This window comes from Chelonia mydas, chromosome 21 (assembly GCF_015237465.2).
Source record: "Chelonia mydas isolate rCheMyd1 chromosome 21, rCheMyd1.pri.v2, whole genome shotgun sequence".
Taxonomy (NCBI): Eukaryota; Metazoa; Chordata; order Testudines; family Cheloniidae; genus Chelonia; species Chelonia mydas.
The window spans coordinates 11,031,779-11,049,362 of record NC_051261.2 but is presented as its reverse complement, the minus strand read 5'-3'; the positions used below and the strand labels follow the sequence as shown (position 1 = coordinate 11,049,362).

The following is a 17,584-nucleotide window of genomic DNA, read 5'->3' as shown; positions in this document are numbered from 1 at the left end:
CCTTTGCATTCTGAGCTATGGGAAGCAGTTGCTGTACATAGATATACTCTGCTTTCAAAGCACTGAACACAAAAGCAAGAGGCCATATTAAAAATTAGAGGACTGCCAAGTTTCTGTGGATTGTCATTTACTTTGCAAGCTCTTGCAGGCAAGGTCCCATCTTATCTATGAAGCATTCAACAGTCTTGGGCACCATAAAAATAAGTAAATGCAAAATGTAACAAGCAAACTATAGTATGGATTCCATCTACAGTAACTTAATCGCCATTGTTTAAAATTTAAACTTCAATTGTTTTTAGAATCCAGTCATTTCTCCTATGACTGAGGTTTTGATTCTTTTGCAGCCATTCCGCTTTTACAATTCTGAAGCTTGTAAGCAAACCATTTCAGAAAGTGTGCAGTATGTTTACATTATCGCATGCAAAAATGTGAATTTAAGAAATTTAGTGAGCAGCACAGCTCTGTGCCAACCAGACCTCCTGAGGCAAGGCCCTCAATTCAGCAGTGGGGAAGTGTCTAAGCTACAAGTGAATGCCTCTACAGTGAAAGCCTGATCCAATTAATACATGCAGCATCTGTCAAGTTAAAAAAAAGTCAGCAGTGCAGAGTAACTATAGGCAAGCAACCCGAAAAAAATTTTCATTTCCAGGTGCAAAATGTGTGAACACCTTCCCTGGATTTAAGCCCGTCTGCTTTCAACTCATAAGCTCCATTAAAATTTCTAATTTTACTACTGTGTATTATATACACAGAAGTATTTCTGTTTAACATTCAAGTACTTACTGGTGTCTGCTTTGACGCAAAAACCTTCAGTACAAACTTGTGCTTTCTCTGCTGCTTTCACAGCAGTTCTAACCGTGGCACAAAATTGTTTTTGCTATACTTCCCTTTTTAAAAAAAGGATAACTATTTGTCTAGCTAGATTTCATTGCACATGGCCAAAATGTTTCCATGTTGCTTTTTTTGTGAATGGTGTTTTGTGGATTACGATTTGCAAAGGAAAGTCTCAATATTTTGCACCATTTGCCATTGAAATAAGCTGTGAACTGGTCGGGATCTACACGTGCTTTAATCCTACTAATGTGTTAAATCACAATCTAAAGATGACAAAACTCATGCATGCAAACTCCCATTGGTTATCTGGTATTTGACCGCATCATTTTTCAGCCACGTGAAATGCATAAGGAAAGTAGGGAGCTGTGGAGACAGCCTCTACAGTCATGACTCACTTATAAAAACAAACAGAACAAGGAAGTGAGAAGCCTCAACAGCCACATGCAGAAATAAGCAACATTTATAAGAGAAATGTGTGGGAGATGCAGGGTATCACTATTAGAGTACAAGTTTAACAGAGAGTCTAACGGCACAGGCTAAGCAGCAATAAAGAAAGAAAGTGAGCACGGGGAGCCAGGCCAGTGAATGCAAAGTGAAGAGGACATAACATACAGTTAAGCAAGGGGAAGATACTGAATTGCTAACAATGAACACCTAGCACCCCTTATCTGTACATCTCAAAGCATTTACCATGGTTGGGAAGTAGCATTAGCCTTATTTTACGGATGGAATCCAACCCATCTCAGTAATAACTGAACAGCTCCTCCATGACAGTGAAATGAGTCTAGGGGGTCTCAGAAGGCAAGGGCCCACATCACACCAACATTAAGTAATCTTCCCAATCTCTGCAGAATGGTGCGGAGACTGTTGTGCTCACTCCTAGAGCTGATTTCTCCCAGCAGGCGCAATGGTGGGACAGTGTGAGGGGAAAACTCCTTGCCAGAGACAGCATGAGCACAGAAAATTTCCACCATTAGGGCTGCCAGCCTAGAACCTTTCACCAGCACAAAATTCATACCCCTCAAATAGATCCACACAGCACTGCATGCATACAGAAGTGTATGCCTGTTGAAGGAGTGTTTCAGAGACAGCATTAAATAATTTTCTAATAACTATTCCTTAGGTCCTCTACCTTCAGATGGCAATCTGGTCCGAAGAGGGAGCTCCACCCTCTCTTTCCTTACAGAGAGATGGGAGGAGGCCCTGAAACTATGGATGGGACCCTAAACCTTTTTCCTTTTCTAACATGGGGTCACAGGACGAAACAGACTGTACTAACAGTATCTAAACCAAGTCTTTCTCCACCACTGAATGAGAGCCAGAAGCTCCTGTGAACTCAGTTGCATAGATGCTCATTGTCTCAGCAGCAGACAGCAAAAGCTGGTATCTTCATGGGTCTCCACTCCTACTAGGAGAAATGGGGGTCACTATCCAGGTTTTCCATTGTACATGCACTCACTTGGACTTTTGAGCCTAGATTGCATTTACCCTGAAATCACTTCCCTTATGTTAATAACGGAAGATTATTTAGGGAAAACATACACAGAGCAACCAACACCAAACATACAAATCAGAAACCCACAAATGCACTGTGGGGAGCAGAGAAATGGACAACTGGGAAAGCTATGAACACCCAACAACCAAAGCAAGCACTGGAGCTATTCAGGGCAGAGGAGACTCACCTCCATGCCCCAAATCACCACCCCAAATGAGGGTGGGGAATGACAAAAGGGCAGACCCCCTGGTTACTCTATGGTGGGAGACAAAACTCCTTCCCAGGAGCCAGAGACAGTGAGCCTTCATGTTTCAGACTTACTAGTCAAAGACAGATAAGAACAATCGAGACCCTAAGTAGATTCCAGGGACAGCACTCCTGTAGCAATCCCACCACCGCCCCTCTTCACAGCAGTTGGGAATAGGAAGTTGGGCTTCCTACAAGACTTGGCCCAGGGACCTCTGAGTAGGGAAGCAGAAGAGGGGAAAAGCCTCAGCTTACGCATCAGCCTCTGGAGCTAGTAGGTGTCTGGTAAATTTTTGCAACGCTGGTAACTACGTACCTACCTACCATACTCCTTATCAGACCTGAATCCTATGCCTTTCACATACACAACACTTTGGACTGGAGCATTCAATACTAACATTTCAACACACCTTCCCACGATTTTCCTAGTTCCCTCTCCAAACACATTATCTGGGCTTTCTTGCTTTGCGCATTTCTAAGAAAAAGTGCTCTCAGTCTATAAAACCCTATGGAAAGCCTCCATGCAGGGCCCAGCTATGCTCCCAGTCCTTCACGCACTCACTGAAATACAATCTGAAACACAGACGTCCCTCTCGCTGTGATTGCATCCCAAGATGAAAGAAGAAACACTTGCTGAGCAACACCCAGGCTACTTCTCCACTAAGCAGCGTGCCATGACATTCCGATATAACAGGGTAGGGAAGTAGCCAGAAGCTCTGGGATCAGTTACAGCATCACCATTCCACACAAGAGTCTGCAGTCCCCTTGCACGCCCATTAATGCTAATAGGAACTCCACGCGGGACACAGGATTGAACTGATTCTCCCATTTCTGTAGGTGCCCAACATTGCTAAACACAAACATTTCAGAAAAAGGATCCCCAGTTGTCTGGCCATCCATCGGGTGGGTTCACTGCCCAGTTTTATTTGCAGACTGGAGATGGTATGCTTCCACTTTTATCAGTGGCCCATGCAGATTTTATAGCACACATTAAACCCAATCTCCATTATTCGTTTGTTTCCAGAGAGCAATTAAAAAGATAGAGATAACTTGCGTGGCATAGCTTATTTTTCCTTCAACTGCAGGACTGAGAGCTTTTCTACTCTGGTTTTGGTTAACTGGTCAGTTTCTTCACAGGAGTTAGCCAAATTAAAGGAAGTAACAGTTACAAAAATAAAGATAGCACTCCCTCATCATCTCCTTAACTTAATTATACCACTCATTATACACAGCTTCCTCAGGTCTGGAACACCCTATAATCAGGTCACCTGCAGCGTACATTGCAGGGACCATCTGCTCAGTTGTAGGGGGGAGGGATAGCTCAGTGGTTTGAGCATTGGCCTGCTAAACCCAGGGTTGAGAGTTCAATCCTTGAGGGGACCATTTAGGGATCTGGGGCAAAAACTGGGGATTAATCCTGCTTTGAGCAGGGGGTTGGACTAGATGAACTCCTGAGGTCCCTTCCAACTCTGATATTCCATGATAGACATCTTTTTTTAAACATGTCAGAAGCACCCAAGTCTTATTTTTGAAACAGACAGAGGCTCCTAAGTCACACTGACTTCCAATGACACTTAGCTCACACTTAAGTGACTAAAGGACTTAGGGGCCTTAGGGCTTTTGAAAAAGTTATCCTAAATAAAATGCAGTTCTCTTTTTAACTTATGGTCAGTGCACCAGGAGCCCAAGGAAAGTCTTTTAAAAATACCCTTTACAAAAACAAAGTCCACAAAAAAGATATGACTAACTTAATATCTCTAGAGATATTTTAGCTCAGTAGCACTGCATTGCAGCACTTTTCACAAAAGCCACTGAAAGCTCCAATATTATTTTACAAAGCTCCTTTTAACACATTAAATTCCCCATCCCTAGTATGTGTTTCCACAGAAGAGACTTGTTGCTGTAAAAATTCCACCTTTAAAAAAAATGGAGAAAATGTGATCTTCAGTTACACATTTTTATTCAAAAAGAGGTATGCACTGGAGTTTATTTCCTGTAACAGATATCTGCAAATACAATCACCCTACTCCCCATCAGCTGGCAAGCCCAAGACCTCTGCCTGTGTACGGTACTGCAGATCAAGCACAGTTGAACTTTTAACTAAACTTTGAAGAACTAAAATCTGCCATGGCTGGATGATTCCAGAAGAGTTGTCCAGAAGCCATCCTGGGTTGATAGTTGAAAACAGAAGCATCTCATGATAAATCAGGGGCTATTATATCACTTGCCTGAAGCCTGGCTATAAATAAAACTCAATTAAACACGGCAGGTGTCTGAGCAAAATACTACTGTCTATCCACTGGCAGACAGAACAAATGACCTTAGAAACATTTTAATCTGCTTCAGTGGATGATAAGTTCTTATTTTTGTGCCATTTTTTGGATCAAGAATTCCTGAAAGCAGAGAGAAAAACCAACAGGCAAAAAAACACAGGGACAGAAGACTGGGGATAAAGAGCCAGACACAAAACACAAGGACTCAACACCAAAACAAGAGACTGATGCAACAAGCAAAACGGGAGGTCTTAGATGGTACAGACATTACTGTCCCCTGCCACCAAAAGCATTAGCTATCCATTTAGAAAAATAGTATAATGTCACTACAAAGGAGATTGGTCATTCGCTCTGGAAACTCCATGAAGAAAATGCAGCCATCTTTAAGCAGGAAAAAAAATACCCATTCGTTCAATTTCTGCTCAGTAATAATTTGAGGATGTGAAACGAAATCTGAAGCATTTTAATTAAATTGTTACCTTTTGGAAGTCATCCAACCAAATTGACCATCACCACGAATCTCATACGTTTAAGTATTGAAGGAGCCTCAAGAAAGTAGGGAAGAGATTTCCCTAAATAATCTCTCTAGAACTGGCTTAAAGAAACCCACAAATAAATGGTTGCATTTTACTGTTCCTCAAGTGGCTGGAAACCAAGCAGGCATCAGCCAATTAGATGACAATACACCTGGATGCATGAGAGTGCAGCTTGGAGTAATGATGCAGTGAAATCCTGACAGCGAAGTACACACCTTGGCATTGATATAGGGGTCAAAAGGGCCGTACTTTTTGAGTTCTTTGATCTCAAGAGTATTCTACAAAAAGGAGAGGAAAAAAGAAAAATGTGACAATGAAATGGGTGAGATACAGCAACAAAGCAATGGGTGATTCTGAAAGGGTGGGGATGACAACATAGCATCTCATTCCAGTTAACCACACCAGTCATTCCAGCTGGTAGATTGCATAATTTGAACCACTGTGCACAGCATTTACAAACCTTTAAAACATAAAATGTGCAGGCTATTTAATAGACTTTATAAATGAACAAAGGTTCCCACTCAAGACCAAACATTAGTGAGACATTACCGTGACGAATTACGCTCAATTCCATCTTCTGCACAGGTTTCTTTCATACCTGTCCTACTCTAACCTCAGACAACAGATGCGCTAAGACTTACATGATCACACGGCTGTTACTCTGAAAAATGATCACTTGGTTGACTCCATCACAGATTGATTGTCAACAGTTGAGTATGCTTCTTAAATCTGTTTACAACCAATATATTTAAATAGAACAGATTGGCTGCCTGCAGCTGTGCTGCGGGGCACTACTAGGCCTGGAGCTGAAACATGATTGCCAAACATAATGTAATCAAAGACATTTTAAATGTGCACATTTAGCTATTCTTACTTAATCAAGGAGTGGTAATAATTAGCATTGACAGCACTTTTCATCCTCACAGTGCTCTACAAACTACTAATTCAGCCTGAGAATGGCCTTGCGAGGCAAGGAACTCCATTTTACATACGAGGAACAGAGAATTTAAGCGTCTTGTGCACGGTGTCACAGGGAGTATGTGTCTCAGCCAAGTTTAGAACTCCAGAACTCCTGAGTTCCAGTCCTTTCCTCCAACCACTAGGGAACACCTCTATAACAGGGGAGGTTTACTGATAGTCTGAATGGTACTAAAGAACACATTTGCCTCCCAGTCTGCAAATAGGAAGACATTACTTAATAACAGCTGCTTCCTTATCCAAATGCTTAGCTAAAGGGCAAAATCAAAGAATCATAAAACCATAGACCTTGAGACGTCTTCTAGACAGTCCCCTGCACTCAAAGCAGGACTAAGTATTTGTTTATATCCAGCAGCCACCTGTCTGAGTGAGTGGACATGCATTTCACACGTGCTCTTATTTGTGTCAGATGCATGGAGAAAACACGACAGGCTTTCATGGGAAAGCTACACAGGGAAGTTAGCACTCCAAGATGAGAAGACAGCACAGAACAACAGATTGATACAAGCCAAGCCAACCTGCATCCCACTCAAAGACCAGGGCGCAGAAAGGAGGCTGTCTTACTTGATCGTCTCATCCAATTGAGAGGACTGTGCTTTAGGATCAAGTTATAGTTCTTTATTTGGGGTAGATGCAGGCCATATGCTTTTAAAAACCCACACAATTAGTCAAGTGGGCATAAGTACTTTTAAAAAAAAAAAAAAGAGCAGCTAGGCGTGTGGGGTCAAACAAAGACTTAAAGCTGCTTTGATTAGTTCCCAACAGAAAGAGCCAGTATATATCCTTTGACAGTACTAGCAATCTTCACTTAATCATCCAGCAACTGGAGAGGAAATAAATAGCCAGTGTTTGTTCTGAAAACCCAGTAGGAGAGCAGATCACCACTTCCCAGGCACTCTGTGGTTGACTGCTCACTTTCACACCCAACCACTCAAAATTTGATTTAACCCATCAGAATTAGAGCACCACACCAAGCAACAGTATTTCCAACATTCAAACCCATCCATTTCCAAATTGCTCAGCACCTTGTGTCATACGGCTGTTTCCACCCTAGGAGTACAAATCTGCTGGTACATTAGACACCAATAGGAGGAGGAAGATATTCAGACCTGTTCATTCACTTTAGTGTGGGAGGGTCCCTGATGGATGAGAAGTTTTACTATCTCTGCGTCTCCTTTCCAGGCTGCCAAGTGAAGAGGGTAACAACCTTTGCAGTCCGCCACATTGGTTAGCGCATCATTCCTCAGCAGAACTTCCACCACGTCCCTGGAAAATAAGGCTATGAGTCTCCAAGATACTCAGTCGCAACATAACCGAAAAGGGTACTGTTTAGCAGTTAGCACCCAAAAAGTTTAGGCTGCTCAAGAATAGTGGTTTACAAACACAACATAAAACCACAAAAAAAACCCAACACACACACACCCCAAATCTGAACAGTAATAATTTCTTTTTATCAAAATTAAAGTTTTGTGGATTTAAAAATTCCCACAAAGCGTTGCCCAAGAATTATAGACATGTAGGGCTGGAAAGGACCTCAAGAGGTCATTAGTCCATCTCCCTGTGCTGATTAAATATACCTAGACCATCCCTGACAGGTGTTTGTCTAACCTGTTTTTGAAAGCTTCCAACAATGGCTATTCCACAACCTCCCCAAGTAACCTGTTCCAGTGTGTAACTATCCTTAAGAGTTAGAATGTTTTCCGAATACCTAAGATTTAGGTTAAATCTCCCTTGCTGCAAATTAAGCCAATTGTTTCTTGTCCTATCCTCTGTGGACATTGAGAACTGATCACCATCCTCTTTATAACAACTTGTTATCTGAAGATTTGTATCTCCCCTCAGCCTTCTCTTCGCTAGAAGAATTTCCAGATAGGTCATACTTTCTAAACTTGTGATCATTTTGGTCACACTGGTGGAAACCTGTTCTTCAGACATGCTGCACAGCTGTGCAATGTGAGTCACACCAGTGTCAATTTGTTGCATTGGTGTAAGTCACTTTTTACACCTGCATTGGTAGTGTCTGAGTGAGTGTCTCAGCGCAAAAAACCTATTGGAGGCAAGCTCCTAGGGTCATGGTAAAAGCCAAGTAAAACTGAGGAAAAAAGCTTTGAGGCAAAACGTTAGGTTTTTAAGGCTATTTAAGTTTCAATACATCATCTTATCACTGTTCACTACTAGCCAAGATTCTACACATGTACTAAAGACTAGAAAAACTGCATGTTATTGTATTGTATTTAAGAAAATGTGATCAAGTAATTGGAGACAGCATTGTAATAGACATGCACATAGGGGCAGCATTAACATACATACACCAGTAGGATTCTACGGGGCTCTGTTCCTGGAGAGATCACCTTCTGGATGAGTTCCACAACAATAGGTGTTCATCACTTGTGGTTAAAGATGAAAGTGTGTTCGAGATAGCCCAAGCATCCTAGCCAAATTTTAAATCTGACTAATTGCATTCTGCAAAATATGCCCGTACAATTTCACCACAATCTGGTGTTCTTCACTTCTTGTCCTGAAGGTGGTATCGTACTGCACCACTGCCCTGTTCTATCTCTGAGGCAGCTGCATAATACTTGTGAATAAAGGAATTCTATAGCGCATGCTCTCTCTCCATATTTATTTTTTATATATAATAAAACACATGGGCATCCTTTAAGGTAAGAGGCACTATAGTAAAATTGCTTACTTGTGGCCATTCAAAGCAGCGTGGTGCAGCGGAGTGTATCCTGTACTGTCAACACAGTTCACATTTGGTCCCCTCCAGATGCTGCAAGGTAAAAATCTCAAACAGTAAGTCATGTACCAAATTTAGAGGCAGCCAGCTGGCAAGGAAAAGGAAAAGTTTCTGCAGAGTTCTTATGCTAAATCTCTTATTTCAAATCAAGCCATAATAATGGACTGGCAGCTGCAATTAACTGCAGTAAGGCAGAGAACAGATATTGCACAGTGCTGTGTTAAATGAGGGTAACAAACGTTACAAGGCACAACAGAGTCATTAAGTAGACTCACTACTCAGCATTCCTCCCAAAGATCTGAGTTCTCCAGCCAGAGGTTTGCTATTCCCTCACCAATGAATATCCTTAAGGCTTCTCAACAGTACTTGAGATCATTAAGAAGTTTTAAAGAAACATCAGCGGCAAAAGTCTATCTAAAAATTAACCACAAGAACAGGTTCAACACCCCACACCATCAACCCACAACTAATCCTCTCTCTTCTCTGAAGGATTTTCATCAGCTGGGGGTCCCTTTTCTCAATGGTAAAAACCATTAAAGGATATGTAAGTGGGAGATTAGTTATGGGATACAGAACCTTTCATCTCTAGATCACTTATGCAAGTCCACTCTGAGTCAGTGGTGACCAAAAATAATCTCCCTCTGACAGCTGTTAGTGAGTCTGTGGGAAACAAGTAGGTGGTCTCAGAGCAGCTCCAAGAACTACTGTCACAACTGGCCTGCCTTGTTGACAGAGTGAGACCAAGAACTTAATGGGCCATGGAGAATTAATCTTCTCTTACTCCTTAGAAGCAGCCCATCTAGAACAGGATTGAAATATACTGACACAGCCAGGGGAGAGAGCATGTGGGCAGGAAGTGCGCACTACCCTTGCCCATGACGTAGTAGTAAAAGGAACTCAATTTCTAGGGCTGCCATGTCTGGCAGCTTTCACCAACACTTAAACCTGCTTTTAAAAAGATGGGATGGGTACATCTGAACTCAGACATGCTTCCAAAGAAAGCTGTAGACTTCCATCTCTAAGAGTGCCTTCTTTTATAAGCCCCTTTTTGCTGCACATTGGCCTGTTTTGAAACCGATGCATTCAAAAGTACAGTAGGATTAATTAACTGAGCCTAGAAAGGTCCCAGCTCCCATAGGCATTTTCGTTGGGCTTTTTAAAGAGAAGCAGGACTGGTGCTTGGTTGCCCTCCTCCCCTCCCCTGTTGCACTGTCTTAAAATAAGAGTGAACTGTTGCTGTTTATGAACCAGGGCTGACAATGTCATTTCCTCCACAGCACGTAATCACTGTGGCTCATGGTACGATACACAGGCAACCCAAGCAGTCATTAGGTTTTCTATAACAGTCATTACTCATGGGCCGCTCGCCAGAAAAACGCCACCCCCCACACACTGTATCAACTCAGCAGAAAGGAACTGGGGTAATACAGGAAGGGCACCAAACCAATTCGGAGTCCTACGTAGACCAAGCAGGAATTCAAATGTAAACCAAACAATTTGCTTCCCTCTTTCTGACAAAGATGTTCAAAAACTTAAGTTGGCCTCCCCAGCCACAAAATACGTCATTGACGTTTGTTCCCATCAAGAAAACCCACATGATCCAGCGGTTAGACTGTTATAAAAAGCCTTCCAGACATAGATAAAGGACAATAAGCAGTGTAGACAAAAAACAACGGCCAAGGGCACTGGCGGGGAAGAGCAAGCCATGAAATCTAGCTTGCACAAAGAGAAGATGGGACCTCTACTTAAATGTCCTACCCAAATACATCCCTACACAAACTGCATAGTCCTCAATATCTACCTCAGAAGACAGACAAGATGAGCTGATAGGGATAGAATATAAATCCTTAGGCTGTACACGTCATTGACGACTGGAACGCAAGAATATTGGCTTCCCTTTTCGTAGCCCATGCTGTCTTCCCCCTCAGAATACACTTAGGGACAGTGCATAAGATGATCTGGTCCCCAGAATAGAATTGTTCCTAGAACTGTACAATGCATTCCACCCTCAGAGGGACTGGCTTAAGGGCCTGAAAGTCAAGACTTCTTAGGACCAAATACAAAGACGAGGTAAAGAGCTCTAGTGCAGTGGTTCTCAATCATGGGTACACCAGGAGGGTTGCAGCCCCCCGGATGGGGGAGGGGTCATGAGACAGGTTTAGTGGCAAGCGGGGCAAGTGCCCAGGGCCCTTCAAAGCTAAGTTACACGCTTCAGCCCTGCCACCTGGGGCTCAAGCTTCAGACAAGGCTTACAAGTGAAAAACGGGCTCAAGTACAATATTTATATTCCACTCAACTTGAGAAAGTCAGCCATTTTTCAGTACTGGTGTGCTGTGACACTCATCTTTTTAGGTCTGATTTTTGTAAGCAAGTAGTTTTTAAGTGACGTGAACTTGGGGTACACAAGACAAATCAGACTCCTGAAAGGGCTTCAGTAATCTGGAAAGGTTGAGAACCACTGCTCTAGTGGACTAAGTCTGGAGCTGAGAGTCAAGAAGGCCTGGGTGATTCATCCCAGCTCTGCTGTTAATTCACCGATCTTGAATTTTGAAAGTACAAGCAATGCAATTTGCACCATACAAGACCAGTATCAAGGCACTACTGTGGAGCATATGTAATCTAGAAGACAAAACCCACATGGTGAGATCTATAGGAAGGATTCTTGCCTTTCTTGCCTTCAGTTCACAGACAGTATTTTCACTAGCCCTCAAGTAGTACTTCTTCCAGTCCGTTTCCTGCAGCACAGAATGAATGAAAATGAAGTAGTCACTGAATGCGTACGGTACCGCAGATACTGCTAGCATCACTTGAGAAGCAGGGTTAAAGCCCTGGCTGTGAACTTTTAAGACATCTTTGCGTCAGCTCAGACAGAATAAACTACAGGCCAGAATCCAGGAAGTGCCCTCCCACTTTCAGCTGCCATGAAGCCTGAGTGGGATTTAGTCAATTCTAGAGCTCTGTGGTTTCCATTTGGCAGTGGGCTCATGGAGTGTGGTTACCCAGCCAATTTATTTCTGGATTTACAGTGGCAATTAATGGTTAAAATTATGGCAGAGCCACTTGTTTTTAGTCTGGGCAAGGTTATAAATGTTGTATCTGCATATCCTCTTTCACAGATTGTGCTAACCTGAACAAAAACAGAGCAAATTTAGCTATTTGGCATAAGGAAAGGAAATCAGAGGGTTATAGATTCATGTTGTGTACACGCACACAGCGCCCAATGCCTGCAGTTAACCACCACCAACACTTAGTACCTATGGAATCTTTCATATGAAGATTTCAAATTACTTCACGAAGCAGATCATTTTTATTATCCCCATCTCAGAGATGGGGAAAATGGAGACTGAAAATCAAGCGACTTGCCCAAGGTCACAGCAGTATAGCAATAGCATACTTCGCTCGGAAGAAAAATCTCAGAGCTCTGAAGCAGCCACACTTCTGACATCAAAGTGTAAATCTTTTACAGATGCAGAGACCACTTTTCTTACTAGGAAAACAGGGAAGAGGGCAAGACTTTGAATGGGGAGATGCAGTAATTCCACCAGGAAGGCTTGGCTTGTTCTTATTATGAGGAGGTTTGGCTGTTGCAGGAGTCTTTATGGTATAATTTTGCTTTTTAAAAGGCAATAAAAGGTGCCCATAGTCTGCAACAGGTGACTTTTTATTCTTACTAATGGAAAGAAATAAAACTCCAACTAGCCCACCTTGGTCAAAAAAGGTCAACTCATCCCAAGGCCTAGAATGAAGTAGGGATCAAAGAGACAAACATTTATCCTTAGGTGTTGGGATTGTGACGGAAGTAAATTAGTCTTCTCTTCCCTTTACTCCATCTTCAGCTCCTCCTCAGTTAAAACTGCTATATAATTATTAAGCCTTCCGAGAAACCAAATCTTTGTGTATTAGGAAAGGATCAGTGCATGGCACTTGACACAAACTGAGATACTGAGTTTTTACTTATCAGATCTAGACACAGTAAAGTGACTACATACTATGGTCTGCAGAGACCAGACTTTGAGAGGACATTGGGATGGGAGTATTTCTTTGTGGAAGACGTGCCTTTTCCTCAGAGCCGTTTGCAGTATCTGGCACAGTTACAGAAGAGGAACAATCTGAGTGGCACCTCATACCTTACCTGTAGGAAGAGTGAGTACGCCTATACTACAAATTAAAACCTGCGAGAGTCCAGGTCAATTGGTTCAGGAGGCTCAGGCTGCAGAGCTAAAAACAGCAGTGTAGACATTTGCACTCAGGCTAGATCCTGGCCTCCGAAACCCAGGCCCCTCACCTGCTTTCAGAGCCTGGGGGCTCCAGCCCAAGCAGGACAGTCTACAGTGATATTTTTAGCCCTGCAGCTCCAGCCTGAGCCAACGGAGCTGGGCTCTGAGACTCAGTACCGCAGGTTTTTCTTAGCAGCATGGACATACCCACTGACAGAACTGTTGCAAGGAACACCACCCTTTGACCGCACAACTGAGGGAGCTTACGGCGTGGATACTAAGGGGTTAAAGTTAAGCATTATGAAGTCAAGAGTGATTGTCAAGTGGTTGCGGACAGAAAGCCAGAGTGGGAAAGGCAGCAGGCAGTTGTCATAGAAGGCTCAGATAAAGTTTTAATTAACTGGCAAGTGTTACAGTGCTTAGAAATTTGGTGTAGTTAGAAAACAGAGGCCTTTACAAGTGACAGAAGAAAGTTATTACATATTGGGGAAGAGTTACAAGCTACAGAATAATCTGTTGGTCATGTCCATTGATATAAAGAACACAAACACACCCATCCAGTAACAAGATCTCTCAAATGGGGATTTGATACCCTCAGAGTCTGAAAGGACTTTCCAAGAGGCTTCAAGGTTTCAGAGAGAGAGAGAGAGAGAGAGAGAGAGAGAGAGAGAGAGAGAGAGAGAGAGAGAGAGAGAGAGAGAGAGAGAGAGAGAGAGAGAGAGAGAGAGAGAACACTTACATGCAGATTTCTCTGTTAGAGTTCATTCCCATCCAACATTGCTAAACCATTCTTGCCAGGGCTGGCTTTTATCCTTCGATCTGAAAGAGGCTTCTGAAGAGTCATGTTCTTTTTAGTAGCCTCTCATGCAATCTGGTACTGTTCTAACTAGCAGGACTGGATTGTGGCATTTTATTTTTTTTTAATTGCCAGAAAATACACCCCTAGTCCTCCCTGCAAAGGATTCATTCTCCTCTGCTGCAAGTTGACATTTTGCAAAAAACACCAAACACCAGCCCTGAAGTAAAGTCCTCCACGACCTGAACCCTCACATTCGGAAGACTGAAAGGAAATGCAATTTTGACGACAATCCAAAGCTTCTGCATCATGGAAACAGAAGCAGTGCAGATCTTTGGTGCCACGCAGTTCGAAAGCCATTGCACTAACTGAGATAAATACTTGGTGTGCGCAGAGCCACTGAGAAGCCCAGAACAACAGAATAGAACAGGTTTGCATTGCTCTGTACTTGTGCTCAAGGTCAGAAGGTGGATGATTCTTATATCATGTTGGAGATGGTACGGTTCCCATAAGCATTTTGAAATTTAAGCACTGACTTTGGACTCATTAGTATCCAAGTGACGTTCATTGTCAAACCCTGTTCAGCTAACACTGTCTTTTTAACAGGTTTGTTTTCCTGGGGACAGAGGATGAAGAAATGATAGTGCATAACTCCTCCTTGTAACAGTCCATTTCAAGAGGCATTTTAGAACACATACAGCAGTAAAAAAAAAATAAAAAAACATCAGACATTAAAAGCCCATTAATTAAGTTGGCTTTACAGGCTGAAGACAGGAAGAACCTATGGGAAATCAGAACACTGCATACCTGTCTGACAGGCTCAGCCTCCTTTCATGGAAACTCAGCTGACTTCTGCCTTCAATCGCTGACCTTTGACCGTGATAAGGCAGAGCAAGATATGGGCCTGCTTCTCCAAAGAGAAAGCATAAGAGCCAACAGCATACAGACAGGAATGAAATGAGGGGAATAACTGCCTTTCAGGGGCATCACCCCCATTTTTATAGATGGGGAAAACTGGAAGAGTAGCATTAAAATTAGTTGCCCAAGGCCATAAAGGAAGTCAGAACTGGGATTAAAATTCATGAAGTCCCACTTCTAATACTATGCCCTGCCCGCAGTAGGCCAGAAGAGCGCTGACCAGCGTAGAAGTCGGTACACCCGAGTTCTATTCCTGGCTCTGCTGGGGAGCACTGGGAAAGCTGCTTAAAGCACAATGCCTCAGTTTCCCAATCGGTAAACTGGAGATAAAAATATTAAGGTACTTTGAGATCTACAGTGAACACAGTTATACTCTTACGTATTGAAACGATGGAGGGAAACTGTGTCCACTGTATGAAGTGTTACACGCAGACATTGTTATTAAGCTATTTCCCTGATTAAAGAAAAACAAAAACAGCATTCTTATAATATTCTGCGCCTCACAGCGTTGAAAGAATCATGCAATACAAGTTTCATATAATTTTCAGACAGCTAAAAGAGCAGAGACTGTTTGAAGCAGAGCTGACTAGCTTTCTGTGAATGGTTTGGTTTTTTCACTAGCCTTACTTCAAAAAGTTTTTTGGATTTATAGTATTAATCTTTGTTCTGAAGACACCAACTTCCCAGCCACAATAATCTGGGTCTCGTCTCCCATTTCTTGACATCAGCTAAGGAAGAATTTTACATGTTTCTGATATCCATGTTAAATGCATTTCAAAAGGAAGAACACTATGGAAATAAGGCAAGTCCTAAAAGTTACAACATCCACCTCTTCGTACAGTTTTTTCTGCTCTGCTTCTCTTGCTTCAGCAAGTACCTTTGGCCCTTGGCCTTTTAACTATAGCTTCCTGTTGGGGAAAATAACTGAATAAGGCTCATTGCTTTAGGACACTAACTGCCCCCCAAACACTTTTTTTTTTTTTTAACAAACCTAATTTTGCCCCCCCGCCTCCCCATCTACTTCTTTCTGCCCACAGTAGCTGATCAGAAAATCATCCAGCAGTGCTGTGCTTGGATCAAGGCGAAAGTACCTCAGCGCTACTTTCCAACAGCAAGTAACAGAAGAGTCACCAATACATAACCTGGAGTCTCATTTATTATTCGTATTAAAGGAGCATCTGGAAATCCCAACTAAGATTGGCGTTCCATTGTCCTAGGCACTGTACAGACAGCATACGGCAGTTTTCCTGCCTTGAAGGATTTACATTATAAATAGTTGAGACAAAAGGTGCTAGAAGTAGAATTATCCCTACTTCAGAGGTGGGGAAATTGAGGAATAGTGAGAGTAAGAGACTTGCTCAAGGTCACGAAGGAGGCCTAGCAGCTGGCAATTAAGCCCAGATGTTCTGAAACCTCATTCAGTGCCTCAACTCCAAGCTCAGGTCATGAGATAATAGTAGTTAGAGTTGGAGACCTATTAGCTCATACCACCCATTATTCTCAAAGTGTAGAATACAGAGTTAATATTACTTCCTCAAGACACCAGATCTTAGCTTTCCTAATGCAAGACCATCCTCACCTTTTTTGTATTTGCCATATATACACATGCATGGAAAATGAACACAATGTATCTCAGCAAATGCCTGGCACTTTTACAGTGATTTATATTTTCAAAGCATGCTATAAACATTTCTTAACAATGCTGTGAGGTAGGTCATTATTATGCCTATTTTACAGATAGGAAATCTTGGAAAATAAATATATGGCAGAACTGGGAGTACAACCTTTGACTCCTAGTCCTGTACTTTAACTGTGAGACAATGCTGTCAAAGGGATAAACATCTTAAACAGAAGGAGTCCATGTTGCCTTCTGTACCTTTACGGGGGGGAAAAAGATCATTGGAAAATATTTTTCCAGCAACCTAACAGAGTTCAAACAGACAAATTATTATAAAGCTTGGCTTTAGCATTTTACAACTGAAGTGCCTTATCAATTATGAAAACAAATTCCGACATACTGTATCAGATGTGTGTGGCCATTTAATCCAAAGCATAATTATATAATGCATTGCAGAGAGTACAGGCATTTTAAATGCATGCATTAAGTGTCACTTAACATTCCAATCTTGTACGGGAAGCATTTGGCACGTATAATGTTCTCCCACTAACATTTGTGCCTTAAATTTTACCAGAAGAGAAACATTCAATAACTCATTTATTTAGCATTTCAATCACCACAATATTGCCAAGCATTTTACAAAATAGGGTAGCAAGCAGCTAATAGAGACCCAATAAGGGAGACCTTTGTCACAAAGTCATGTTATTTTGAGGGTGGACTATTGTTTAGATCAAAAATCTCCTCTTCCTTCTTGTGGGATGCAAGAGGCTATAAAGCCAACTTGCTGTGTTTGAACGGGTATGGAAGGGTGATGCAGGAAGTTTGACCAGAGAGGATGCAGTGAAGCAATGTGTCATATCTACATTTATGCTGTAAGTGTCCACAACATAAGCTCAGGACTTTAAAAGTAAATAAATACACACACACTAGCAG

At 42.2% G+C, this 17,584-nt stretch overlaps 1 protein-coding gene across 12 annotated transcripts in view; it reads right to left on the bottom strand.

The window, feature by feature from the left end:
* The window catches only part of ANKS1A (ankyrin repeat and sterile alpha motif domain containing 1A), a 155,191-nt gene that overhangs the window by 100,391 nt on the left and 37,216 nt on the right, over positions 1-17,584 (bottom strand). For 10 of the 12 annotated variants that reach the window (XR_006286799.1, XM_043533347.1, XM_043533349.1 and 7 more), the window contains exons 2-4: positions 9,055-9,135; positions 7,472-7,628; positions 5,600-5,662 (exon numbers count right to left, since the gene is read on the bottom strand). Coding sequence is in view for 11 of the 12 variants with exons in the window: in XM_043533347.1 (XP_043389282.1) it covers positions 5,600-5,662; positions 7,472-7,628; positions 9,055-9,135 (301 nt within the window). In the remaining variant the exon portion in view is untranslated. The remainder of the gene's footprint in view (positions 1-5,599; positions 5,663-7,471; positions 7,629-9,054; positions 9,136-17,584) is intronic. The other 2 variants (XM_037885256.2, XM_037885264.2) reach the window with 1 other exon arrangement.